The 27,598-nt window shown below is 35.8% G+C and overlaps 2 protein-coding genes across 5 annotated transcripts; both read left to right on the plus strand.

Moving 5' to 3' along the window:
* Positions 1–9,582: 9,582 nt before the first annotated feature.
* On the plus strand, positions 9,583–17,103 carry LOC110788440 (uncharacterized). Of its 4 annotated transcripts, none has more exons than XM_021993085.2 (4): positions 9,583–9,795; positions 10,585–10,697; positions 16,693–16,786; positions 16,876–17,103. In XM_021993085.2, exons 1-3 carry the CDS (start codon positions 9,621–9,623, stop codon positions 16,771–16,773), a joined length of 369 nt encoding a protein of 122 aa, XP_021848777.2. In that variant the 5' UTR covers positions 9,583–9,620; the 3' UTR covers positions 16,774–16,786; positions 16,876–17,103. The 4 variants fall into 4 exon arrangements, with proteins under 4 accessions (XP_021848777.2, XP_021848778.2, XP_056684158.1 ...); XM_021993086.2 differs by having other exon boundaries at positions 9,584–9,795; positions 16,927–17,103; XM_021993084.2 differs by having other exon boundaries at positions 9,586–9,795; positions 16,895–17,103.
* Positions 17,104–22,086: 4,983 nt separating this feature from the next.
* On the plus strand, positions 22,087–23,129 carry LOC110788429 (uncharacterized). Its single transcript, XM_056829650.1, has 2 exons — positions 22,087–22,855; positions 22,942–23,129. Exons 1-2 carry the CDS (start codon positions 22,087–22,089, stop codon positions 23,127–23,129), a joined length of 957 nt encoding a protein of 318 aa, XP_056685628.1.
* Positions 23,130–27,598: the final 4,469 nt, after the last annotated feature.

The following is a 27,598-nucleotide window of genomic DNA, read 5'->3' on the forward strand; positions in this document are numbered from 1 at the left end:
TAAATGGTGGTCATGTTTTTGCTATTCGTGTTGCTGTTCGAGTTGTACTAAGTTAAGATTGGTATTTTTTGTCTTGTTTCTTACAACAATCCAAAAGAATTAAGAGGTCACATGTTCAATTTTGGTAACTAAAAAGTATAATTCATCCATTAAATGTTTAAAACTAATTAGGGTTTGACTAAAAATTGGGATTCCATGTTTACATTATGAACAACTAATTCAGATCTGGACAATTTCATTCGCCAAAACTGGTTCTACTTCACATATTAATTTGCTAAAAATGTAATTAGATTTAATCGAGATTAATTGATAATATGTGTTCTATTACAGAAATTAATTAATTGCCACTCATTTTACAATTGCTTTCAAAGTAAAAACAACATGTGAAATTGGTGACAACTATAATAATAAGTTGGTTAATAAAAAAAAGAACAAATGTTAAATACAAATGTATCAAAAAACGAACATATGTGTACATGACACTCTATGGTAATCTCACAAACATCTCATTTTATACACATTAGATAGTTCAACCATTAAATTTGCTTGCATCACATTTTACAACTAATTGCATCCCATTGTGAGTCATCTTGCTACCCTTTTGTTAAACAAATGCTACAACAAATGTACAGCCGTTTGGACCGAGTTTTCGATTCAACCCAACAGACGAGGAACTAGTTCAGTGGTACCTCAAAAGAAAGATCACAGGAAAACCGTATGGTTGGGAAGCTATTACTCAAGTAGATTTCTACAACTACGAGCCGTGGGAACTGCCAACCCTATCAACGTTGGACTCAAGGGACAATTTGTGGTTTTTTTTTGTACCAAGAGGAGAAGAACGTAAGAGATTGACTAGGGATGGTCAATGGAAAGGTTCTGGAGCGACAAAATATGTGTTTCATTTGGGAACAATTGTCGGAGAAGTAAAAAACTTCTATTTCAAATGGGGTGAAGAACATACGCAATGGAGGATGAAAGAGTATTCCATTACCGGTGATGACGTTGGACACGATCATCACAAATATGTCATCTGCAAGCTTTACTACAACGGACCGTGGAACGAAAACCAATTCGTTGAGGAAGAATGGGTTCCACTCTTTGATCCTCCACAAGTCGCACAGAGCGAAGATAACGCAAACCACCAAAGTATGGCAAACAATGACCATGCAGGTAACATGCAAATTTACCCCATGTTATGATACACATACTAAACAATTTCGTTATAAATTTCATATGGCAGGGTATCTAATTTAGCATTTCTTATTTTGTAGCGAGCCCTGGACAAAATGATGTGAATGACCTGCATTACGAGGCGAACTTCATCGAACTGGAAGAACAAGATCATTTGCACATGATTTTGGACTCGTTCATTCCCAAGTCTACATAAATTCAGATCGATATAGTATTAACCGACTAATTGTTGTACGTAATTCCAATTGTGATGTGGAAACATTTTGATGTTAGATAACATTCAAACTAACGTATTAGGTTTATTGGTTGAATGTTTGTAACCACGTATATCACTGAAATTATAAGTAACATATTAATAGAAATGAAAATTTTAAACATGTTGATAGAACTACATAATATCACAAATTAATTTCAACAAAATATATATGATTCACATACCATAACTTATGAATTATAAAATAATTGAACGTACTATATTCATTTCATTAGGTATAATTAAAAAGATATTTCATTTGCGTAACATTGGTAATTGATTTTTGATTTGTTTTAGTTAAAAATACGTGAACATTTCATAGTAGATGATAAAAATATTAGGTGAGATAACAATTTTGTAAACTATTTGCACCCATTTACTTGAAAACATTCAAAAAGAGTTGCACACAACTTGGAAGAAGAGAAAAATGTTCAAAAAGAGTGATGATTACCACCACGAAATCCATTTTTCCATAAAAAAAACTATTACGCATGCATTTCCTGGTACTGTTTCTTATTAAAGTATGTTTAATATTCCATACTTGATTTATCTATACAAAATATAAATCACATAGAACATAAAATTAAAACATCTAATAACGAATAATCAGATAAATAAAAAATATTAAAAATATGGATTCTATCACAACAACCTTTGTCTTCCACCCTATTACCAAACCTCACTGTATACTGTACATGCGAAAAATTGCTTCAGTCCACTGTTTTTTTTAGTCCGACCACCACACCTTTACCATAAAAGCTTCACCAACTCAACTTCATTCCTCACACCAAACAAACCAACACCTCTGTCTCTCTCTCTCACATCACACGCGAAAAAAAAAATCTACCAACAATAACTATGGTCAATCAGATTTTGGGGGAGAACTTGGTTTGTATACTACCATTTCTTTGTCTAATTCATCAATTTTTTACTAGTTTTATGTTAATTAAAGTCGAAATTACGTGTGTTTCATTCGAATCTTTAGCTGCATGTTCCCTTTCATTATTCTTGGTGTTGATAATTTTGTGGTATTTTCTTAATGTTCTGAGTGTTGATCTGTTGTTGGTGGTGATGTATTCTGTTATTTTTGTTGATGTTACTCGATCTGTTGTTGGTGTTGGTCATGTTGTTGATCGATCTGTTGTTGGTGTTGGTCTTGTTGTTGATCGATCTGTTGTTGGTGTTCTTGTTGATCTTGTGTTCAATGTAGATGCTAGGAAGTAGAAATCAACATACTCATTTTCTTAGCTAATTAGGGTTTCCTACAGTGGGATTACGTGAAGATATATTGACCACTTACAGTGGGATTACGTCGGTCCCACATAATGCATAATTAGTCATCATTAGTTGATTTGTACTCATTACAATCGTAAAATATACAAATTACGACTGATTATTTAGGTTATAGGACCACATTTAACTACAATTTTTAACAACAAAACAACTAATTACGTCCTTTCTTTAACAAAATTCAAGTTAAAAAAAAAATAATAATAACTAAAACCCAGCAAAATTAGTGGCTATACAATAACTTTTATTAGATGCATAAGCTAATGAAAACAATTTTTACATGTGGGTTGTATACTTTCTTTTGATGTTGAGATTAGTTCAGAAAACTGCATTTATTTACAAATTATTAACTTGAAATACTATATATTTCGAAACCATAAATTATTTTTCGAGGAAGAAACGAAGTACATGGTTAGATGGAGTACGTCGTACACAACTGTGTCACTAATGTAGTAGCAAAATCACAACTTTTACGCGCAATTTTTATGCTAGGAAGTATATTGCAACGATTTAATCAACTAATTCGGGTTTTACTCTTAAGTAGTGTTGTAGTTGTTTGTCAACCTAATTATGTATTCTGCACAAATTTACAGAAGCTTGCACCTGGTTTGAGGTTCCACCCGACGAATGAGGAACTACTAGTGTGGTACCTAAAAAGAAAGATTAGAGAACAACCTTTAGGTTGCGAGGCAATTACAGATATTGATTTCTACGCATACGAGCCATGGGAACTACCACATATGTCACCAATTGATTATGGGGAAAATGCATGGTTCTTTTTCGTACAAAGAGGAGGAGTGCGTAACAGATTGACGCCTAGTCGAGGCCAATGGAAAATCTCAGGTACGGCTATAAATGTGTTTAATTTGGGAACAATGGTAGGAGAAATCAAAAGTCTGTCGTTCAAATGGCGTGGAGAACATACGTTATGGAGGATGAAAGAGTACCACCTTACAGACAATGACCTAGGAGAAGAACAAGGAAGTTACGTCATATCCAAGGTTTACTACAAAGGACCATGGGTCGAACATCAGTTTAGGGAGGAAGAGTGGGCAGCAATCTTTAACCCCCCACAAGCCGCACCGAACGCACAAAACGTAATCAACCAAGAAATTGAAAACACTAACAATGCAGGTAACATGCAAATTAACCCTCGTATTATGATACTCATAACAAACATTCTCAGTATGACTTTCATATGATATCTAATTTAGCAATTGTAATTTTGTAGCAGGCCCTGCCCAAGATGTTGAGTTGAATTACATGGATATGGAAGATCAAGATTTTGTAAACAATGTGCTCGCCTCGTTCATGAACTACGGATGCTTGTGATGCTACAAACATTCTGATCGACTTAGCAATAACCGAGTTTTTGTTGTTAATTTTTAAACTAATGCTATGGAAAAATTTTCATGTTGCATACATTAAAGTAACGTATTAAGTATGTTGCGTGAATGTTTGACAATCTTACACTTGGAACAATTACGACTCAATCCCGTAAAAATACACACACGTTTGCAATAACCAAACTCCAAAACATATAATGTAGCAAACAACGGATTGAGTGGTAATGGATTAAATAGGTTCATTATCAATTCATAAAAAACTACATATCCTCATTTATATTACAACTAAATCTTTACACTAACTACAGTTTATACACAATTTATTTTAAGAATGTTTCTTGTATACAATTTAATAAATCAGCGATTTCCTTTATATACAATATAATTTACATTGTATTGTAAAGATAATGGAACCGAACAAATACAATTCCTATGCAAAACCAACAATGGCTTCGGCCTCACGTCACAATGGTCACAACTACAACATTAACATAGAGCATTGCTTACACGAAGTTCAAGGGTTCGAGTACTGGCTTGAGCATAATAAAACGCGCAATTCACTTCTTCCCTACCAACCCCCCACCCTTTTTTTTTTTGCTCCATTTTTATCCAATTGTCCAGAATTTTTCGCTCCATCTTTTTCCAATTCAATGCAATTTGTGAACAACAAACCATGTTTTTTATTTGCAAACTTAAACAAAACATTGATAAAATTAGGGAATACTATCACTTATTAGGAAAAAAATATGCAAAAGTAAACCAAATCCAACATTGGAAATATCGACATAAAAATTACAATTTCAAAGGAATTACTCCATTGACATAGATGATAAAACGATGAAGAAGGAGAATTCAAAACAAAGATCTTTACTGGAAAATCAAAACAAACGAAACATAACAGATATGCAACAGTAAACCAAATCCAACATTGGAAATATCGACATAGAAATTACAATTTCAAAGGAATTACTCCATTGACATAGATGATAAAACGATGAAGAAGGAGAATTCAAAACAAAGATCTTTTACTGGAAAATCAAAACAAACGAAACATAACAGATCAACTGACTTGGGGGAGATGAAAAACATCGGTTTCATCGACATTTCACCAAAAAAAAAAAAAAATTAAATCCTTTTATTATTTGAATTTCAAATTTGAATTGTACTTGAAATTTTTTCAGCTGACTAGACAGTGACAAAGCAATGACTTGGCAATGATAACCAATTGGTGACCATTTTAAGCTGAGTCATCTTAAAATGCTTTTATGTGTGGGTTTGGCGGATAGATAGTATTAAACAAATTATGATATCATGCGTCTACATGCATTTGTGTGCTATCTTCCTATTGGTTAATTACTTTAAACTCATTGATCTTTATTCATTATATGTTGTAATTGGTTTGTAATTGGTCATATTATTGCTTATTTTGATCGATCATCATTCACCGCAATCGATAATTCGGTAGTTCACGTTTTGGTATACTTTTCACTTTTAATGGTTTCTTTTTAATTTGTTGATAGTGCTATTTGATTTACTGTCATAATTTGTTGATAAGTGCTATTTAATCTATTGATAGTGCCTTAATATGATGTTCCATTATTTATGTATTTCAATTTCACCTTGATTGATGCAATATGATGTCTCCATTTGCATTGACATTCGTAATTGATTTTTATATTTATGATATATTTGTAACTGAATTTGTATTAACGATATCATGAAGGATGTTCGTACTTTGTTTTATATACGAATGATACTTTTAGTAACCTCTAATTAATACGCATATACACTTATATTGATACGGATGAATTCGTATATGAAATAATTGCAAGTGTTGATATATTAGTACTTGTGAATTATTATGATATCACGATAGATATTTTTTTTTCCCTACTAAATCCCAAACCAAAACTTGAGATTGGGCCCTTGATATTACTGAAAAGTACTATATCGGATAGTACAAATATTATAGAAGGCTCCAGAAGAGCAAATATATTACTGCCTATGGGAACTAAGTTTGAGAATAGATCATGAAGAGATATGTTTAGTGGGTAGGTACAATTGCTCCCACAATAGTTAAGAATAGAATATATACAAAAATCAGTGTGAGATAGCTTTTAAGTTCACAAAATAGTGACATATGGATTAAAATGATACATGGATGGTAAATGTGGTACAGGTTTTTGTTCATAAATTATGAACACGAGTATGAGTTTATGATATTGATATCATCTTGAAGATGAAGAAAGATGAATATGTTTATTGAAATTGATATGTATCACAATTACAATGCATACTCCAGAAGAGTACAAACTATCTTTCCATAAGTTTGTTGGGTTGTCTTGCTATTACAAATGAGACACTAGTTTGTGTCCTTATATCACATCACAATATGTCCAAATTATAGTATTTTATAATTCCAGTGATCACTTTGGGAAGATAACCAACAGTTATCGAATGAAATATTTTATATTATATTATATATGTATGATGTGATGATTTAGGCCATCCGGGTTTAAGAACACCCGTCATGAGAGTTTATTGTTAAATAAAAGTTTATGTGCTGACACTCCCTCATATGTTGTATCCCAAACCTTTAAAATACTCACAATTGGAGTACTATGCTTAAGAATAGTGTTATGAGTCACAAAATGGTGAAATTCACTATTACTAAGATTTTTTTTTTCATTCCTTCCCTTTAGATGCTCTATGTTGCTTGTTCAAACAACCTAGGTTCAACTCTTGTTAATTACATATATTACCAATTTCTTTTCTTTGTTTCACTTTCTCCTTTTTTGATTTAATTTTACGAACTAATTTCAATATCTCGGGGGACCGCGCACGTTAGTATTAACGTGCGCGGTCCAACAACTAGTATATTCAAAGGCAAGACATAATGATGAGGTTGAGTTGTATTTCAATCGAACAGTTTTAATGAATCGATTGAGAAAATAAATACAAGAGATATTAATAGCTTTGAAAACTTTTATATAATAGGTGATATGAAGTTCACCATGATAGTAAGTGACCTGGAGTTCACCAGAATGATAGTAGGTGATATGAAAATCACCAAGAAGTTTACAATTGTTCTATGATTGATTAAAATACCGTAAATCTCTTGATTGAGGCAATCAGGCAATCATATGTCAGCACGAAATGAGAAAATATGAAAAGAATACAACTGCATATTGCATCTACTCCCCATAATCAATGTTAATCTCCAGAAGAGAACGAAAGTATGAAACATTTATTAAAATACACGCTGAAAAGTGTATTATTAGTTGGTGAAAGATTTTATGCCCCATAATATATTGAAAATATTTTCTCAACTTGGGGGGAGACGAGCTAGAATAAGTTGGCAAAATTGAAAGATAATATATTGATCCCCATTTGAGTAAGTGTAAATGCCAACCTTATGTCCTCGAAGTATGTTTGGACATAAATATATATGACTTAATTATGTTAAGTTTTACATGTCTAGAGACATAAAGATATATGTTAGTCATAGTGCTCGATGTTACACATAGTAAGTGTTGAGACATATATCTTGCCAATATTTATTTAAATCTCTACACCTGAAGTATAGATTATTTATACGGTTCCAAATAATGATGAGATATAGATTTATTTATATGAAAAGGGCAAGATAATGCAGTTGATGATATTATTGAAAAGAAAGAAAACACTATTATATAGTGTATGAAATACCCTTGGAGTGGTATAGATATCTGAACTATAATAGATGGCCCGTGTGAAAAAGATGAATGGTACCTATTGAATAATTATTCAGATATTATTGATGAATAGCATGAAAAAAATATGTTGAAGAATTTTGATGATACCGGTAGATGATGGAACCGAAATATAATGCATATGCAAGAAATAATGGATTGAATAGGGGATTGTAAATCTATATCTATTTCGATGTAGACATCATTATAATGATCAAATGAGCTCATGGACCTGAAGTCCAACAAGTTATGGATTTGAAATATCCACACTGTACAATGTTTTGCATTTTGAGTCTTACATTCACATATACATGTGTAGTTAATAGGCAAATGCATCATTCATCATACGTTTAGTTTGTTTTATGTTTATCATGATATGATTTTCATTATACAGTTATATATGTTTCAAAACTATTATAATGTCGTATATGAATATGCATCCAAAGGGTAAGACGGATTTGCAACTTTATGAATATTATAAGAGGAGTTTCTTACTCCAATGGGCAAACAGTTGCGAAAGAAGTATATATATATAATGTTGATTTAATAACATGTTATGAATCATGCAAATAAGAAAAGTTCCTGAAAAACTTATACATGATGTTCTTAAACATCTTGCCCTTTAAGTTTTACATATGAATGTCATAACATTGATCAAATATTATCAAAAGTCTTAAAGAGTGATTTTGAAATGACTGTCTCAACCAGTAGTTTGAGTACTTGAATTATGAAATATACATATTATTTTATTCACAGAAGAATTCTTGTTCGAATATGAGTTGATTCAAAATTTGAAGATAAAAGTATATAATGTCCTTACATTGAGTTTTATTTTATGGTCGAGAAGAACCATAAATTATATTATACCCTAAGTTGGACAAGATATTATTATTTTTCATGTATTGTCATGAAAGTATGACTAGAGAAATTTTGATCAACATTGATTATTACTACTACTTATGACCTCCAGAAAAAGGCTTATACATATGTCCAATATGAAAGGATACATTTTGTAATATTATATGCAAGAATATATATTTATTTCAGGTATTATTTTCAACAGTTTGGTGATATAAATACTCACCTAGTGCATACAAGTGAAGATTTGAAAATTCAAGTCAAATGGTGGAGAATCAAATTTCAAGGAGTTACATGTTGATACATTTGAAAATTTATCAACAATATTATATTCATTGAACTTGAAGATCTCAAGTGATGTATTCATCAGGGGGAGAAAATACGCGTTGCACTTTTTTTCCCTTAACCATGGTTTTGTCCCATTGGGTTTTCCTGGTAAGGTTTTTAACGAGGCAACATCCTAAGCGTATTATGATGAGTGTTGTACTATTTTCCTTCACTAGGTTTTTATCCTGTAGTTTTACTAAAAAGGTTTTTAATGAGGCATCATCTCATGTATATTACAGGGTCATTGTATTGTTTTAGATAATGGACATCCAAAGGGGAGTGTTATAAATATATTGTATTGTGGATGCCCATTATACACCTGACATCTGTATCCTATATAATACATGTATATGTACATATTATATTGATGAGAATAAGATGATAACCGCCTGTTTTCTCTCTACCCTCTCTCCCCCTTTCTCCCTAATTTCATAACAATAATCAAGTATTTTATTTTTTTATTTTTTTTATATCTAAAAGAGAGGCCAATCAACATTTTATGTATTTGTGAAACTTAATGGACGTTGGTGAATTACGGTAAAACTCGGGTATTTCATTAAAAATCTGTTATATAATTGAATTTTTTTGTTGCTAAAACTCCATCGGAAACTTTGCTGAGATAGAATGTCCGAAGAAGTACAGGCAGCTCCCCCGCCTCAGTCACCGGCACCGGTACCTCATCCGCCTCAAACTCAATTACCTCCGCCGGAATCGGCACCGTTACCAACTCCGCGTCCCGAATCTCCGCAACTGCAATCTGATCCCTCACCCGCTGTCCTCGAGTTCAACCCTAGTCGAAGTATTCTCTCTGTCCCTCCCTGAGTAGTTATTTATGAATTCAATGAATTTCTTGCTTTAATGATTATTCAACTGCTTGATCTTAAACAATGGTTTAATGCTTTCTGAACTTGTTTAAAAACTACGGTGCTTTTATTTAGAATTTTTTTTTTGCAAGAAACGAATTAGGGCTTTGTTCGAATTTAGTAGAGGGCTTTAACAATTTACAGTAATCTTTTGCCGATAGTCAGGTTCCCAGTTAGGTCAAGCATAACGAAGTAGTCAATTTATGGTTCTTGGATTTTCGTAATCGTGGAATGGAATAGTAATGGTTTCGATTTTATGTGATAGATAATTTGTGTTACTCCTACAGGATTTGACTGGTAAAAAAAACACCCCCTTTTCAGAATTAACTGTCAGTAGACATTTTGATTTGAACTAGTAATGCCACTAACAAATACAGACGAAGTTGGTAAATCCTTTAGATATTACTGTATCTCTCTTTGATTTAGGACGAGTAGTGGGTGTTCATAAATTAGTAACTGTAACTTTCACATTGTCGCTGCATTTGTCTCTTGATTTATGTTTTCTACCTAAATCATCGTGTGCACCCTGCCGAACACCCGGGAGAAAACAAAGTCTCTACGAAATTTTCTTGTGTTTCCATTTAAAGATAAATGTTCTGCTTTGGCATGATGATTTTGGATTTCCTCACAGTTTTCCATTTATTGTTCTTGAATGTTAGTTCTGAATTTATCTCAATTTTTTTTCTTTCTTTCTTACTGGTGATTCTTGTTTCGTGTCCTCAAAGTGATCGGTATCATCAGACGAAAGTCATTGATTAAAGACTTGGCTGCTGCTTATCATGCTGAATGCCTGGATTACTGCCACGAACTTCTTGAGCTTCAGCGAAGATGGGAAGAGGTAAAATAAATAAGTAAAATGACTTCATGCATATTCCGACTTATTACATGTTGCCTCGTGAAGATAGAACACCTGTTTAACTGTATTATTATATTACCAATTATTGAGTAATAAAGTATATTGTCTCCAGCAACAAAACATCCACTACTAATATGTTGATTTGTAAACAAGCTACTTCAAATAATGTATTTTTGATGACTTTCTCTTGGATTCTTTGAGGAACATGCATTAGAGCCTTAGTGGCATCAGTCATCACATGACACCATAAAACGTGTATGCTGACTTGTGAGAACTATTCTAATATTCGTTTCAGAGAGTATATTTCTGATTAATAACTCATATAACTCCAATGGTTTATGTTAGTGTTCTTTCTTCTTCCCAAGCTTCCCTGGTGGATCTTTTTTTTCTTCATTTTTTTTGCCTCTTCAACATCAAAACTATCTCCAAGACTTCATTTACGAAGTCCCTGCATATTGATTTAGCCAGCTTTGGAATCCATGAATTCAAATATTACATGTTCTATCTGTTTATAGAAACGAAACTACAGACCCTTTATCTTATTGCCAAACTAGATTAGGTACCATGCACGCATGAATATTCTTAAATTATTTTTTGACCAATATTTTTAATAAAATATTTAACTGAAATATTTTCCCCTAAAGGGCTCGTTTTGTGGTATGATAAGGTACCAAGGGAAATTATCTGGTGGGCATTAAGTAGGAAAGGAATTCCGAGGAAGTATATTGATATCATCAAGAACATGCATGAGGGAGTTAGCACGAGTGTGAGAACTAGTGTTGGTAAGACCGAGGAATTCCCCATTACGATTGGAGTGCATGAAGGTTCCGCACTTTGCCCGCTTCTTTTTGCTATAGTCATGGACGAATTGACGAGGTCATTTCAAGATGGTATACCTCGGTGCATGATGTTTGCAGATGATATTGTGTTGTTTAATGAAACAAAAGGAGTGAAAAGTAAGTTGGAGTTATGGAGACAAACTTTGAAATCTCGGGGTTTTAGACTGAGTAGAAACAAGATGGAATATATGGAGTGTAAGTTTAGTGGAGTCCAAGACAGAGATACAGGGGTGATTACCTTAGATTGGAAAATTGTCCAAGGCTCTGAAATATTCTGTTATTTAAGATCTATCATCCAAAATGATGGAGAATTGGATGGCGATGTGGCTTATAGAATCAAAGCAGTTTGGTTGAAGTGGAAAGGTGCCACCGAGTTCCTATGTGATCCAGACATGCACCAAAGATTGAAAGGAAAATTTTACCGCAAGACAATTCGACCGGCTTTGTTATACGGCACGGAATGCTGGGAAGTGAAACATTGTCACGTCATAAGATGAATGTGGCGGAGATGCGCATGTTACGTTGGATGTGTGGGCATACAAGAAAGGATCGTTTGAAGAATGAGATTATTAGGAAAAAAGTAGGGGTTGCACCGATTGAGTTTAAGATGATGGAAAATCGTTTAAGATGGTTTGGACATGTAAGCAAAAGATCAAGTGATGACCCGGTTAGGAGGATAGAAGGGCGACAAAGTGATAGAATTGCAAGGGGTAGGGGAAGACCTAAGAAAACTCGGAGGAAGGTGATTGAGCACGATATGAGCTTTCTTGGGATTGAGGAAAATATGGCGTTGGATAGGACAAAATGGAGGGAGAGATATACATTGATAATTTCATTTGACTTATACAACTTCTATTTTTCTGTTTTTTTTTTAATTTATTTATTTTCTATTTTTTTAAATTCTATTTTTTTTTAAATTTTACATGCTATTTTAAAATGTACTTATTTTACTTATTCATTTATTTTAAACTTTACTTATTTCTTATAATATTTTTTTTAAAATATATATATACATTTTCCTCTTCATTAATTCCACTTTCTCTTCCTTGTTTTTATTTTTAACTTCCCGCTCCTTCTAGTTTGATTGATGACAGTGACGATCTCCTACGACGATTCATGTTAGCCGACCCCAAAACATTTTGGGACTAAGGCTTTGTTAATGTTGTTGCAAAAGGGTTCGTTCTGTACCACTGTCAGTTTTTGGTTTTTTGGTTCTGTAAGTCATATGAATTAGATTGAATTATGAACCAAAAATTAGTCATACCTACAGTAATTATGTTGATTTTGAAAACTGACAACAAATTTTTTTATGGTTTTCAATTTTTGGTTTTTAATTTTGTAAAAAACACAAAACTGGAAACAACAAATGATAGCGAACGGGTCTTTAATTAATAATATTTTCGTCTTACGGAGTACTTTGTATTACATATTTGATATGCTTAATATACTAATTTGACCAAATATTCGATATGCTTAATATACTAATTTGACCAAATATTCGATATGCTTAATATACTAATTTGACCAAATATTCGATATGCTTAATATACTAATTTGACCAAATATTGAGTAAATATATTTTCGGTTTTTTCATGAAATGCCCTCAAGGTTTCACGGAACGCACCAGGAATGCACCAAATACCCCGACAAGTTTCAAAAAACTTAATATACTCCTATTTAAACTTATTTGCACCAAATGCCCCACAACTTAACGGAAGTCTAACGTCGTTAGTGATTAATCGCTAATTAACTTAATTAACCCCTGTTATAACCAAACGCGTGCCACGAACGATTGGGAACAAACCCTACAATATAATATATGACAAATAGCAAAGACAATAATAATAGACACAAGTGTTTATGAGGAAATTTAGATTTCCTCCCCTCAAATATTATCGTATTATTAAGTTCCTACAAAATAACACAATAACCCCTCAATTGATGATTCCTCTCACCAATGTATTTTCCCCTCTTTTCGTTCTTATTTTCTAGCTAGGCCTAAACCCCATTTTATAGGCTAAACTAGAAACCTACATCTACTAGAATTATACTTGCTCCCCAAGTCTAAATAATTCTAGAGATTGTTACATACCAAAATACTATTAGTTTCCTAATTACAATTCTACGTAAACTAGGAAACAATATATTATATTTAACTCCAAGTCCGTTTTGTATTCTTGTCGACTTAACTAAGTTGTGTTTAATTCCTAACAACCCCTAATTGGCATAATTAAACCTAATTAACCCTAAACTAATCCTAATTAAACCTAAACCTTACATAACCACACAACCACCCACCTAAACACCCTTGTGCCCGTCACCACCCCCGGCCCCTTCTCACTTACCTCGCCTGGACCGCTCCCGCCGTTGCCCAAATCGATCTCACGTAACTCGATGTCTCCCCAATCCCCAACTCACCCACCTCGCCTGAGCCCAATGTTGTCCCTAACCCCTTTCTCATCCCGACTCCCAACCATCATAATAAACCCAGAAATTAAGAACACCAAATCCAAGAACTCCAAAATTGAAACACCAAAGCACGAAAATTTATTAATTAAGATCCTAGATCTAAGTGTAGAAGAGTGAGAAGAGTAGCAATATCCTCCATCGCATTTCGTGGAAATGGATGCTCTTGCTAGCTCCGGTGATGAACTCATTTATTGAAATGTAGCAATAACTTTTGGGCCTGCGCGTCATCATTATCATCAACTTTTTCTCTGCAAATTATTACTATGAACAAAGATTAACGTCATACCTTAATCGAATAAACGGAATTAAGGTTGAAATTTCTTTTACATTTTTCTCCCAATTTGATTTGATTGAAAAATCCCAGAAATACATGCTCCAAATTTCCCCAAATACAAATTGCATACCAGGGAGATTGACTTAAATGATCTTGCCGGAGAGCGTGCTGCGCGAGATAACATGGATGGGAGGCTTCCGCGTCGCCATAAATTCCGACAACGCCGCACTCCTCACGGGGCTTGTCATCGGAGAATCCGACAAAGTTGTCGGAATCTTGGATGTTGGGTTTTCGGGGAGAAAAAGGTGGATATGGGGTTGAGGTTGGAAGAAGAAGATGATTTGATGGAGGTGGTTTTGAGGTTGGTATCGGGGGAAGGAATAGGGGAAAAGCGGAATTTTGAGAGGGTTTTAGAAGAGAGAGAAGAAGGATGAGGAGACAGAAAAGTGGACGCCATTGGAGGAAGGTTGAAGTTTTCCGAGGAGAGAGAAAGTGAAGCAATGGGGGTTGTTTAGAGTTAATTAGGTTTAATTGTGTTAATTAGGGGGTTAATTAGATTAATCAGCGGTTAATCACTAACGGCGTTAGACTTCCGTTAAGTTCAGGGGCATTTGGTGCAAATTTTTTTCCCCTTGGGGTATATTATGTTTTTTGAAACTTGCTGGGTTATTTGGTGCGTTCCGTTAAACTCGAGGGCGTTTCATGAAAAAACTGATATTTTTTTCTTTATTGGTACCTATATGACAAATTACCAAAAATCACTTTCAGCAAATTATTATTAAGTGATAACTATTATTTCCATAATAAAAGAAGGATAGAAAATAAAAATAAAAATAAAGTACAAACAAATATTTTAGGACGAGAGTTTTTGGCGGGAAAATTTTGCAGAATGAAGTGACATGTGTCTTTCCCAGTTTCCGTTTTACTCCGTAGTATAAAGTTATAGATTTTCCCTCAGATTAAGGAGTGGGCCGAGTGGCTGCTTCAACGTAAAATGGAATCTATGCTGGAAGCAAGTCTTTTTTATTATACAAACTCCCTTGTCCTCCCTCTTATCACCACCACCATGGCACCAACACGTACCCTCTTCTCGAAATAGAGGACCAAACTTCTGACAGTTGTTATTGAATAATTACAGTGAGCTTATTTCCTTCGGTGAAGTTTGATTGGAAGAGATGAACTAGCTATACATTGCAACAAAGTTGAAACAGAAAGCATTTAGCTCTACATTTGATTAGTCCGTAATATTGAAAGTCAGACAGTTGCTTTATACCTCCTAACAAACTGCATGGAGGTGAAAAAGGAGTCACAAGGAAAATGAAGTGAGACACAAGTCTCACAACTTTGTGTGGCTGTAAGTAATCAAGGATTGCCACAACTTGTGGCATCTTGGAGGAGTTATTGGCTACCAATGGTAGAAAAGCATTGAGTTGATTACGTTGTTTGTGGTAGAGAGAAGATTACCCTGTTATTCTATTGCAAAAAACATACCCTATATGTTTTTTCTTAAATATATAGGTGACAAGTTGTAGAAGGAAAAACAAATAAGCGAATGCGGATTAACTAATAAGAGAGTTAAAAGGTAGTGCCTTAGCAGCTGAATTGTGCCTACTTAGTTAAGATTTCCAATTCTTAAATGCAATCCCAGTTTGAATAATACATAAATGTAAATATGTAATCCTATGTGTTATGGACACTAAGTAATGTTGCCAGCAAGGTATAGCTAGAAAGCGAAGGCAACTGATGGTTGAAAGCGTGGGAGCCGAATGTTGAAGGTAGGTTTTCTTGGTCCTTGAAAAAATAAAAGAGATCAAAATAGAAAAATGAAGGGGGGTGAACACAAAAGACTCCGTAACTTAGAAAGATTGTGTTTCCCATGTGTGCTTATCCAACCTACAAGAAGCTGAGTTACTACTCTTTTCATGTAATGCCTTCATATATGAGACAAATATGTAATAACTAATAAGCATCATGTGTTTCTTCTTCTAGAGTAGACCACACATATTCTGGAAAGTTAGATGGCGGAGTCTTTCTTTGGTTGATAAACTTTTGTGTTACAGAAGATTTCTATAGATGTTGGCTCCTTTTTTTGGTGGAAGTCTATTAAAACTTGAGGGGCATAAGTGTATGAGTCTTTAAAGTCATGTTGTATGAGGTATATTGTTCTGTGTTATACGGAGGCTGTTACTTGCTTGTTGCTGCCCTTGGTGCTTGGTGAATAAAGTCATCGTACCTTTTGTGCTATAATGTTCATCTTGTGAGCCCTATTTGGTGTCATAAACACAGTGCATTGAAGCTTGTAACCTAGAACAAAACAGTTAAGCTTGTCTGTTTGTACAAATTGAATAGGAATTTCTTTTTGTTCTCTTCAAATTTCTTGACAATTCTCAAACAGAGTTATAAAGAAATCAAGAGTTTCGAAGATTCGAGAAAGGATATTGTAAGACCATCCAAGCGTGTGAAGAAAGTTCGTTGAATTCAAGCTGAGCGTAAGAATACTAATTTATCTAGTCCTTTATTTTCAATATGCTAGTTCTAATGTTTATCTTTATCTAGTCCTTTATTTTCAATATGCTAGTTCTAATGTGTACGTGCAGATTGCTTAAAAATATTATGGACATCTGTATAGGAAAGAAATGCGGCCATTTGCTTATCAGCAAGTTAAGACATGGGAAAGAATGCAACATCTCTTCCATCTGTAGTTTGATTTGATTTACCATTTTGGTAACAATATGATGATTCAAATTTGAAAGTGAGGAATATTGTACATTTTTATTGTACGTGTAATTCATAGCTTCTGCATCAAGATTAATTTACTGTCAGTAATTCATAGCTTCATACCTTGTTGTAGATAAAGCTAATTGTAGTAAGTAGTAACCTGGCTTCCACACATCGGTGTCTTGAGATGCCCCCTCTAGTCCTTTTTGGCTTTATGTTTAAAAAATTGTACTGATCCAGATTTGCAGTTAAACTCTATTGTTTCAGAAATGTGTAGGTATCTTGATTTCTGAGTAATGCTGGGTTGTCATGCATCCTATCTCCCAAGGCACTTGGTATGATTGCATACTTGGTGCCTTGGGTATCTTAAAACGGGGAACTCCAAGTTTGTAATAGCCTAATAGGTACTTTCTCCGTCCCGGAATACTCCTAAGGCACTTGGTATGATTACATACTTGGTGCCTTGGGTATCTTAAAACGGGGAACTCCAAGTTTGTAATAGCCTAATAGGTACTTTCTCCGTCCCGGAATACTCCTAAGGCACTTGGTATGATTACATACTTGGTGCCTTGGGTATCTTAAAACGGGGAACTCCAAGTTTGTAATAGCCTAATAGGTACTTTCTCCGTCCCGGAATACTCCTAAGGCACTTGGTATGATTACATACTTGGTGCCTTGGGTATCTTAAAACGGGGAACTCCAAGTTTGTAATAGCCTAATAGGTACTTTCTCCGTCCCGGAATACTCCTAAGGCACTTGGTATGATTACATACTTGGTGCCTTGGGTATCTTAAAACGGGGAACTCCAAGTTTGTAATAGCCTAATAGGTACTTTCTCCGTCCCGAAATACTCGCACCGCTTTTCTTATAAATCCGTTTCGAATTACTCGCACCGTTCTATAAATGACAAGCTTTTATTAATATCATACCTACCCATGGACCCACCGATATTCATGCTCCCTGAAAAAACATTAAAAAGTAAGTTATTTTCCACTACTCTTTAAAAAGTTGACACATTTTTCACTATCTATATTAAAAAATACTTCACTATCATTTATCATCTATTTAAATAATAAATCAATTATTTTGCATTAAATTATGTGCCGGTTAAACCGGTTCGAGTATTCAGGGTGGAGGGAGTACTTCCTATGCATTTCTATACCATCTATAACTATACTAAAAGAGAGGTCCTAGATGCAAAACTGACACATGTCACTCTCACATTGATTTTTTTCTCGCTCTTTTTCTTCCCTTAAATAAATGAACTACAATTACAATTTTAATTTAATAATATTATGTGTGAATATCTTTTCCAAACTAAAATATTATTTGATTTGCTTATGAATATTACTTTTAGGAAATATTATCATATATATATTGCCCTATTCAGGCAAAACTAGCGGTAGCGGGTAGCTTTTAGCGGTTGAGTAGCGGGTAGCGGTCTATGAGTAGAGGGTAGAGATTAGATGTTAAGGTAACGGTTGATTGTATGGGTGTTTGGCAAAACTAGCGGTTAACGTTACAAAAGATCATAATTTTCACTCGCCCCACTTTATACCCGCCATGGGTGATGGTGCGGATGTGGATTTATTTGTTTGTAAGTGATAATATGAATTTAGATGAGACTTTTAAATTTTTTTTTTGTATTTTCTTTGTTATGGCGGATACTTTTTTTCGATTATATATGTTACTTTTAGTATATGGTACTTTTTCTAAAGTTAATTTTTCATTACTCCGTATATATGACAAATATTTGCTAAATGAGAAAAATTAGGAGGGTATTGGCGCGGGTATGGGGCGGGGGTGAGATGGGGATGGATAACCAGGCGGGTGGTAGGGCGGGGATGGAATTTAGTTTGTACCCGTTGGGGCGGGGATGGGGATTAATTTTGTACCCGCCATGGTTGATGGGGCGGGGATGGGGATGAAAAATTTAGATGGGGATGGAGGGACCTACATCCGCATCCGCCCCGCCCCATTAACATCCCTAATTTTCACGGTCGGTCGCAAATTCACAATAATAATGCACTAAAAGTCAAATATCACAACCTGGATTATACTTCAGGTGTTTTTAATATAAGATGTTCCATCATAAATTCATAATGCAACACAAGATGACAAGAATAATCCTGCAAAGAGAATACAAATTAGAAGATTGATCAGCTAAGATGTCGAAGGATAAAAAACATGTAAAATTGTAAACGTAACAAGAATAAGTGCTTCCTTCGGCTACCTTTTCCTTCCCCACCAGTCAGGCATTAACCACCTAAAGGATACTTCAATCAAATTATGCATAAAGAAGGCAAAATTCTCTAAATTACCAGTCTTGCTATTAATTCTGCCAAACAATATATTACGTACAAATAGTTTACATAAAGCTAAAACTCTATCTTAGGAAGTAATCAAAATCGTATCAATTACAATAGTAAACATGAAGGTAGTATATTTTAAAATCCTAGAAAAACCCTAAAATTTTCAACACAAAAGCTGCTAGAAAAGGTAATACATACAATAGAAAATCAATTAATTTACACGGACAAAGAAAAAGAAAGAACAAAAAAAAAAAAAGAAGAGAAAAACTTACCTTTTTGAGGAGATAAGAGATATCTATTGATGATAGAAGATCGACCTTCAATGGAGACTGGGGAGTGGTAAAGGAGATGGGGGATTTTGGAGGAGATGGAGAGACGTGATGTACGTGGGATATGTTGAGAATAATTTGTAACGCTACTTATCATGATGAAACGTTAATAATTCTAACGTTTGACAAAAGCTCCTCAAACTCTACCTCTAACCTCTACCCTCTACCTAAAACACTACCTTGCCAAACACTCACAATTTTTTTAACTAGCGTTTAGACTAGGTCAAAACACTACCCGCTACTCCAAAAGCTACTACCGAACAGGGATAAACTTAATAATAGAAATAATCTAATACGGAGTATGCCTATATTAAAAGATATATACTCCGTAATAAAATTGACATAGAGTATCTTTTTCAATATTATATCATAATCTAAATAATACTATTTTATATTTAGGTATAGTAACTTCAAACAAAATTTTATCATGATCTTACTATACCTATACTAAAAGAGTTATAATAAAACTGGCATAAAGTATCATTTTCAATATTATATCATAATCTAAATAATATCATTTTTTTATTTAGGTATAGTAAATTGGAACGAAATTTTATCATGATCTAAGTATCATCTATAACTATACTAAAAGAGAAACCCCTAAAACCTAAGATGACACATGTCGCTCTGTCATTAAAAATATTCTCGCTCTTTTCCCTTCCCCTAAATAAATTAACTTAACTATGTAATTAATTAATGTTAAAATATGCTTAATCAGATTTGATTGATTAAAATATATATACTGACAATAAATATACTTACTATACGTTGAAGATTTGTGCATATCAAAGAAAATATACTTACTATACGTTAAAGATTTGTACATTAAAAAAGATATACGGAAATTAATTAAATATAGACATATGTATTCTTACGTATACCTAAAATCTAAATATTCTTATGTATATTTGTCTATGTATGTTAAAGATTCAAAGAATATAATTTTAAGGTCGTGCAATACTGAATTATTGCCGTGCAATACTAAATTATTAAATTTAGCTATTAACTAAGTTAAAGAATAATAGTTTAGTATTCTAAATTATTCTATATAAACATATATACGTAATACGTTAATAGCTAAATTATTCTAAATTTAACATATATAGACATATATATATATACACGTTAGTAGCTATAATTTTGAGAATATGTTATCATTAAAAAAATACTAAAATGGATTTTGATGATTGCACGAGTATCGTATCATTGTTAAGCATAATACATTACCTTCAAAAGTAAAGGTTTGTGATGTGGCCTAAACTAAAAGTCCCCCTAAGAGAGACACGTGACCCTCTGATGATGAGATAGGCACTTAAGAAATGTCTTATTGAAGAAATAAAATAAAAGCCCAAAAGAGAGGGCCAACTCAGAAAGGCACCCTCAGCCCAGAAAACATCATAAAAAAAGACACATGTCCCAACCTCAGAAGACATCCAATAATGCAGCTAGGGTCTAGGGATCAATTCCCAAGAAACCTTAGCCCTATAAATAGTTCAGATCCCAAGATAAAAGGGGCATTCAATTCATTCCCACCTACCTTAAACTATCTTTGCTCTGCCTTCTCTCTAAAATTTACTTCTCTCTCTAGCCTATACTTAAAAGGCATTGAAGGGAATATTCCTACGGGAATTTTCTTGTTTTGCAGGTTGCAGGAAGATCGTGCCAGTGCATACTTGATACCTCCGAGGAACGCGTGATACATAATCACCCCAAAAGATCCCACAACATTTGGCGTCGTCTGTGGGGAGGTATAGTATCATGGCCGAACCGCAATCTGAAGGTGAAGAGCACAACGACGGATCAGGGGAACAACGACCCCGAGAAAGAAGTCAACATCATATAGAAGAAGCAAATTGAGTCTCCAATGCTGGAAACACACCACGCTGAGTGCAGGAGGCCGAGGTGATTGTTGAGGAGGAGCCGGAGGTCGAGGCACCTCCCCCAGGCGACCATCTTAGTCCCAGCATTAGGGACGCCGTGCTGGATGAAAATTTGGACCTACCAGTCTCGGTAGGATCGCTGCTCGAAATCCTAGCAGGGTTTCAACAACAAATGAATTAAACCTTCCAACAGCAGATGAGCACCACGTTGCAGGATGAAATACGAAGGAACATGCTGGTATACAACACTGAAAGGACGACCCCACAAAGGCCCCTCAGCCTAGGCGTTAATCGGATAAACAAAATGCGGCTCAGGTCCAACGTCTGGAGAGCAGGAGAAAGTTCCCGTCCACAAGCTAGCCGGGGAGCCAGTCCTTTGGCAGAACGTCCAGAAACTGACCACGTCCATCGAGCTCTCCCACCTCGGCGGGAACAGGCAGCCCGTCAACATTCTTGAGTAAATCCACCTGCCATCCTACGACCACCCTCAAGACGACAAGAGCACTATGAAGCCGAATCTGAATTATCTGACACTGGATCCACCCCTGTTATGGAAGATCCTCCATTCTACCCCTCCACTCGAGGACAAACTCAGATGACACCAAACAGAGTAAGCACGCGTCCTCGTATGGTCTCAAGCCGCCGTGAACCCACTTATCATATCCAACAAGGACTGAATAGTTTGACGTTGAGGCACATGAGCACCCTTCTGCGAGGCCATAATGAACGCCCGAAAGAGCATAAAGTCAAAACTCCTACCATTGAAGCTTATGACGGTACCACAGACCCAGACATGCACCTAGTTGCATACCGTCACCACATGTATGTTCAAGGAACCAATGAAGCCACATGGTGCAAGTACTTTCCAGCTACCTTCAAAAGAGTAGCATCCAAATGGTTCGAGCGACTACCTCCAGGATCAATTGCCTCCTTCAACGAGCTACATGCCCTGTTTTCCACCAGGTTTATGGCATACAAGGAAGAAAGGAAAACAAGCATGCACCTGGGCCGCATTCAACAAGGGAAAGATGAGTCTTTGCGAAGCTATGTTAAATGTTTCAATATGGAAGCAGGAAAAATCCCAGATCTGCCCGATGGCGTCTCCTTCGACAATTTTTTCAGAGGCCTAAAGAAGGGATTATTCAAGTTTGACTTAGTTAAGAAGAGTGTGCGAACGATGGCAGAAGTCCTGGACGAGGCCGAGGCCTTTATTTATGCCACAGAAATATGCAGTGTGTCCAAAGATGGAAAGGCTGGAGAGGCGACAGACTCATCCGGGAAGAAAGAGAAGACTGATAGGAAGGTCTCACAAGTTAATGGTACTTGGGCCCTTTCGAAAGAGCATGATTCCAATTCTCCGAGAGAGAATACTTTGAATACAATACATACCTTCTCACAATCCTAGTGGACGTGGGGACCAGGTTTGACCTTGAACGACCCTTTCCAATGAAATCACCTGTTGAGAATCGAGATCCTAAGCTGTATTGCCAGTTCCACGAAGATATAGGTCATGATACCAAGGATTGTAGAAGTCTGAAGAGGGCCCTGGATGGCCTAGCCTCCAAGGGGCACCTGAAGAACTACCTTCAATGAAGCACTCACGACACATGAAAAAACCAGTACAAGAAAAACAAGTCACCTGTCTCAACTGCAGAAGGAAATCACAGCGCATGAGGGTTTGTAGCCGTCATATCAGGAGGACCAGCTGCTGGAAGACCCACCATGAGGGGATAGAAAGATTATGCCCGCCGGCTAGGTCAAGTGATTCTATCAGGAAAGTCACCAATGGATCCCTTCCCTCGGATAGAGATATGTGAATCAGATGGAGGACGCGTAGCCACCCCGCATGACGACCCTCTCGCTCTCTAGATCAAGATCTCCAACATGAGGGTAAAACGCATATTGATAGATACAGGAAGTTCATCTGATATAATGAGCATGGAGTGTCTAAGCCGTCTAGCACATGACCCTAAGACAATTGAAAGCATCCACTACCCTATCATTGGCTTTGGAGGAAGCATCATACACCCTGTGGGCGTCATCACTTGCCAGTACGGATAGGAGGACATAATGATGGAAGAAAGATGGGTGTGGACTTCCTACTCGTCAAGGACTTAACGGCATACAATGTCATCTTGGGACGTCCCACTCTGAACAAGATCAAAGCAGTGGTCGTCACCCATCTCATGCTCATGGAGTATGTATGTGACGACGGAGAAATAGGAACTATACATGGAGATCAACAACAAGCACGGGACTGCTACCTCACAACTCTTAACCCGTCAGCATGGAGGAAGGACTCAACCGGGATCAAAGGCAAAAGAAAGTATGAAGAAGAGCCACCCGCAGCTAACGAGATTATCCCAGTTAAGCTAGAAAAAAGTGGCTAGGACATAGGATTTCAATATATTAGTCAGGGTATTTTATGTAAGAGCCTACAAAACGGCCTAAAAATTATGTAAGAGCCAACAAAACGGCTTGTAATATGCGCCTGCAAAACGGCCAACCTACTTTAAACATGAACTAATTCTATGATAATTTTCTGGTTATCAAACTCTGAAACTCACTATCACTGCGGCCTAACAAGCCACACATCGCATAGGAACTCTCAAAACCAAGATATAAAAAACACACGCAAATTGACTCAATAAGACGGTCAATAAAAAACTGACAACTCCTCATCGGCAGCGTCAGAAAAGACTAATCGGTTGACGGCCTAAGGAGTGGCCTAGATTAGCGCCCCAAATTAGACTGATCACCTAAAACACTAGGGTAACCGTCCACAATGGGGCAAAGAAATTTTTTTCCTGAAAAAGTCAGTACGAAACTGTAGGGGTTTTTTTTGTGTTCCTCTCGTACTTTTTGTATTTCTCATACGAGAGCGGCTTTAGAACTTTTGTATTTTTGGATTTCGAAGGAGTCGCCACCAAACATTTTTAAGGGTCCCGTTTGGAAAGACCAAAGTTGACTCTATATCAGATAAGGCATTGAATCTTAGAAACGGATGGGTGAGATCCGGGCAAGGGAACAAGATGCTTATTCCGCGAGCTTTAGAAATTATATTCGAATGCATGGCACATAACAATTTCGAAAAAACCCTAGTCATGACACTATGTGGGTTTTGATTTAGTGTTTAAACAAATAGAATTTCTACTTTGTATTGTGACCACTTTGCTTTAAAGTTAATTTAAGGGAACCTAAGACCGGTTTGTCCAAGAAATTATCTTTGTTAAGCGTGGTGTAACCTTGCATTTTATTGTATTTAGCATGTGAGATGATGAAAGCAAAAAACAAGTAAAGCAACATCACAATAGAAAATAAATGCATAATTAGTAAAAATACATCACCACCTAGAAAAGGACTAGGTGGGAAACCACATTGCCTAGAAGGACTAGGCAAGTAAAGTTGCATAATAGTAAGTGCGGAATTGAAAGGTGCAATATTTAAAGGCGTTATTGAAATTGCGATATTGAAATTGAACTATTGTATTTGAGATCCGAACGCCAAACGACTCCTTATGAATAAGTGCGTCCGACATGGATTCAAGTCTAAAAATCTCGACTTTAGGACAAGTTGCTCATCCTAAAGTGTCTTAGATTTTGGACATAGAAATTGAACTTGAAATATTGAAACTTGAATATTGAACTTGAAATATTGAACTTGAGTATTGAACTTGAATATTGAACTTAGGAGTCTTGAATCCCAAAGATTAGACCGTTTAATGTTGAAAAGGCTTCATCTTTGATATGCTCCATATATTGAGATGATTCTAGTTTAGTGATTACAAACAACCCTAAACATCATTGAATCTTGAAACTTGTATTTGAATATTGAAATAAGGATTCTAGAATCTCAAAGATTAGACCTTTTAATGTTGAAAAGGTTTCATCTTTGATGTGCTCCTATTTTGAAGTGGTTCTAGTTTAAGGAAGTGATTACAAACAACCTTAAACATCATTAAACCTTGAAACTTGAACTTGAATTTTGAAAAGTGGAGTTTTGAATCTCAAAGATTAGACCTTTAAACATTAGAAAGGCCTCACCTTGATTACTCCATGTTTTGAAAATGATTCTAGTTTAAGGAAGTGATTACAAACAACCTTAAACATCATTGAATCTTGAAACTTTGTATTTGTATCATAGAAAGTGTTGATTTTGTAAAAATATGTGATTGTTGTAAGTGACACTTTTAAGAATAAAAGTGCCAACTATACTAATCATTTTGAAAGAGAAATCATGGAAACATAATAGATTAGGATTGGGATTCGGAATTACCTAGTTAGGTTTAGGTTAGAATTCCTCTTGGAGTTCCAATTGCTTGAATATTTGAAGTTTGTATGGGATTTTTGAAGAGTTTGTATTTTGATGTTGAGAGGCAATTTTTGTATTACGACGTTCTGTTGTCAATTGCTGCCTTAAAATGCTGAAAATTAGGGGTTTAAATAGGAAAATGAGGGGCTAAACGCCAGCTGACAGCTGCGTCCAGCGCATCAGCTGCGTTAGGCCCCCCTGACGTGGCACAGAAGATGCCAAGCAAGGACAAAGATGCCGTCCTTGCATTTGGCTTGTAGTGGGCGTACCTTTGTACGAATTGTAAGTTTTTTGGCACGTAGTTTTGCTTGGGGATTAACGAAGTTTGCGACTAAAAACTAGCCGTTTCAGTTTTTGAATTCGATTTTACGGGACGAGGCCCGGCGTGCTCGGTTTTGTGGGTCGGCACCCGAATTTGGATTGCTTAGTTTCATTTTGATTGGAAAAGGCCTTGTAAAGCCAAAGGAGTGGTCCATTGGGTGAGATTGTACCTGGATTTTGAAATTGGTTTTCGGAATGAATTTTGTACCGAGTTCCGGAATGGGAACGGTCTCGGGGATTAGACTTTGGCTCTTGGATTTCGGAATATATTCAGCAATCAGGACTTCCGCACGGAGTTGTTCCAACCACCTAGCAAGGATAATGGTATCGTCATCATCCCAATGGGGATACACGATTTAGGTGTCTACAGAAGCCCCCACTTTGACTGGGCGTCCGGTTAGGAAAGCGCAAGTCAAAGCTTTCGACTTGGGACGGAGAACGGTCAAGATGTACTGCAATCAAGACCATTCTTTGTACGCCGGTACCTGCACAAGACAGGCGTTAGAAAAAAGGACAGAGTCTACCTCCGTGCGGTTGTGACGACTCTGGTTTGTACTTGTATTGCTTTTCCGCCTTTAGTTCAGGACGAAGCTTGGCATTGAAAATTTTGAATCTTGAATTCTTGAATATTGAATTTTGGATTTTGAATACCCTGAATTGATCCGTTGGGGATGTGCTTCACTGGGGAGAAGAGATTTTTATTGGCTCTTGAAATTTTGAAATTTCGGCTGACTTTCCTAGAGCTTGGGTCCGTTTGGAGTCAAACGCCTGAATTCTTGTATTTTTCAGACTTTGTATTCTTGAGATACTTATCTGTTGGTGTTTGGAGTCACAGGTATATACTCGTAATTTCGGAGGATAGCATGATTTGATGTTTGATGTCTGGTGCAGAAAACCGTAGTAGCAAAGAACGTACAATCAGTACGGAGGACCATGCGCCGAAGATTCCGCGCATGCAGCAGCTCGGCGCCCAGCGCAGAGCTAGGCATTCGGCGTGGGGCTGGGCTATAAAATCCCCCTTTGTCGTGCCATTTGAAGAGCAAACATTCTCATTATCTTGCTTTTTCTCTCTCAAAGGTCGAATACTCACCTTTGATCTTGTTGTTCTTGCCTTGTCCATGTAAGTATTTCATGTTTCGTTTATGAAATAATCTCTAGGATTGCATGTAGCTTTGATTTTTGTACTTTCAAATATTTGTTGATATGATTCTTGTATGATAGTAGGCTTCTTGAATCTTGTAGAAAATGGTTTGGTAGCCACTTGAACTTGAACTGCTGGAACTTGTAGAATTTGAACTTCTGTAGAATCTTGAATTTTTGAATTTTTTGGAACCTGTAGAATTTTAAACTTTTCCTTGAACTTTGTACTTGTTATTTGTAGATAGTGATCTCACTGGTGATCTTGTTGGGTATCGCGGGAGAGTAGGCTA

This window comes from Spinacia oleracea, chromosome 5 (genome assembly GCF_020520425.1).
Source record: "Spinacia oleracea cultivar Varoflay chromosome 5, BTI_SOV_V1, whole genome shotgun sequence".
Classification (NCBI taxonomy): domain Eukaryota; kingdom Viridiplantae; phylum Streptophyta; class Magnoliopsida; order Caryophyllales; family Amaranthaceae; genus Spinacia; species Spinacia oleracea.

Excerpts from the sequence above, each read along its gene's own strand:
- LOC110788440 (XM_021993085.2), top strand. The coding sequence starts at position 9,621 with ATGTCCGAAGAAGTACAGGCAGCTCCCCCGCCTCAGTCACCGGCACCG. Across the intron at positions 9,796-10,584 it reads CGAGTTCAACCCTAGTCGAA|TGATCGGTATCATCAGACGA; the intron begins GTATTCTCTCTG and ends GTGTCCTCAAAG. Across the intron at positions 10,698-16,692 it reads TTCAGCGAAGATGGGAAGAG|AGTTATAAAGAAATCAAGAG; the intron begins GTAAAATAAATA and ends ATTCTCAAACAG.
- LOC110788429 (XM_056829650.1), top strand. The coding sequence starts at position 22,087 with ATGGAAGATCCTCCATTCTACCCCTCCACTCGAGGACAAACTCAGATG. Across the intron at positions 22,856-22,941 it reads GAAGGTCTCACAAGTTAATG|TGGACGTGGGGACCAGGTTT; the intron begins GTACTTGGGCCC and ends TCACAATCCTAG.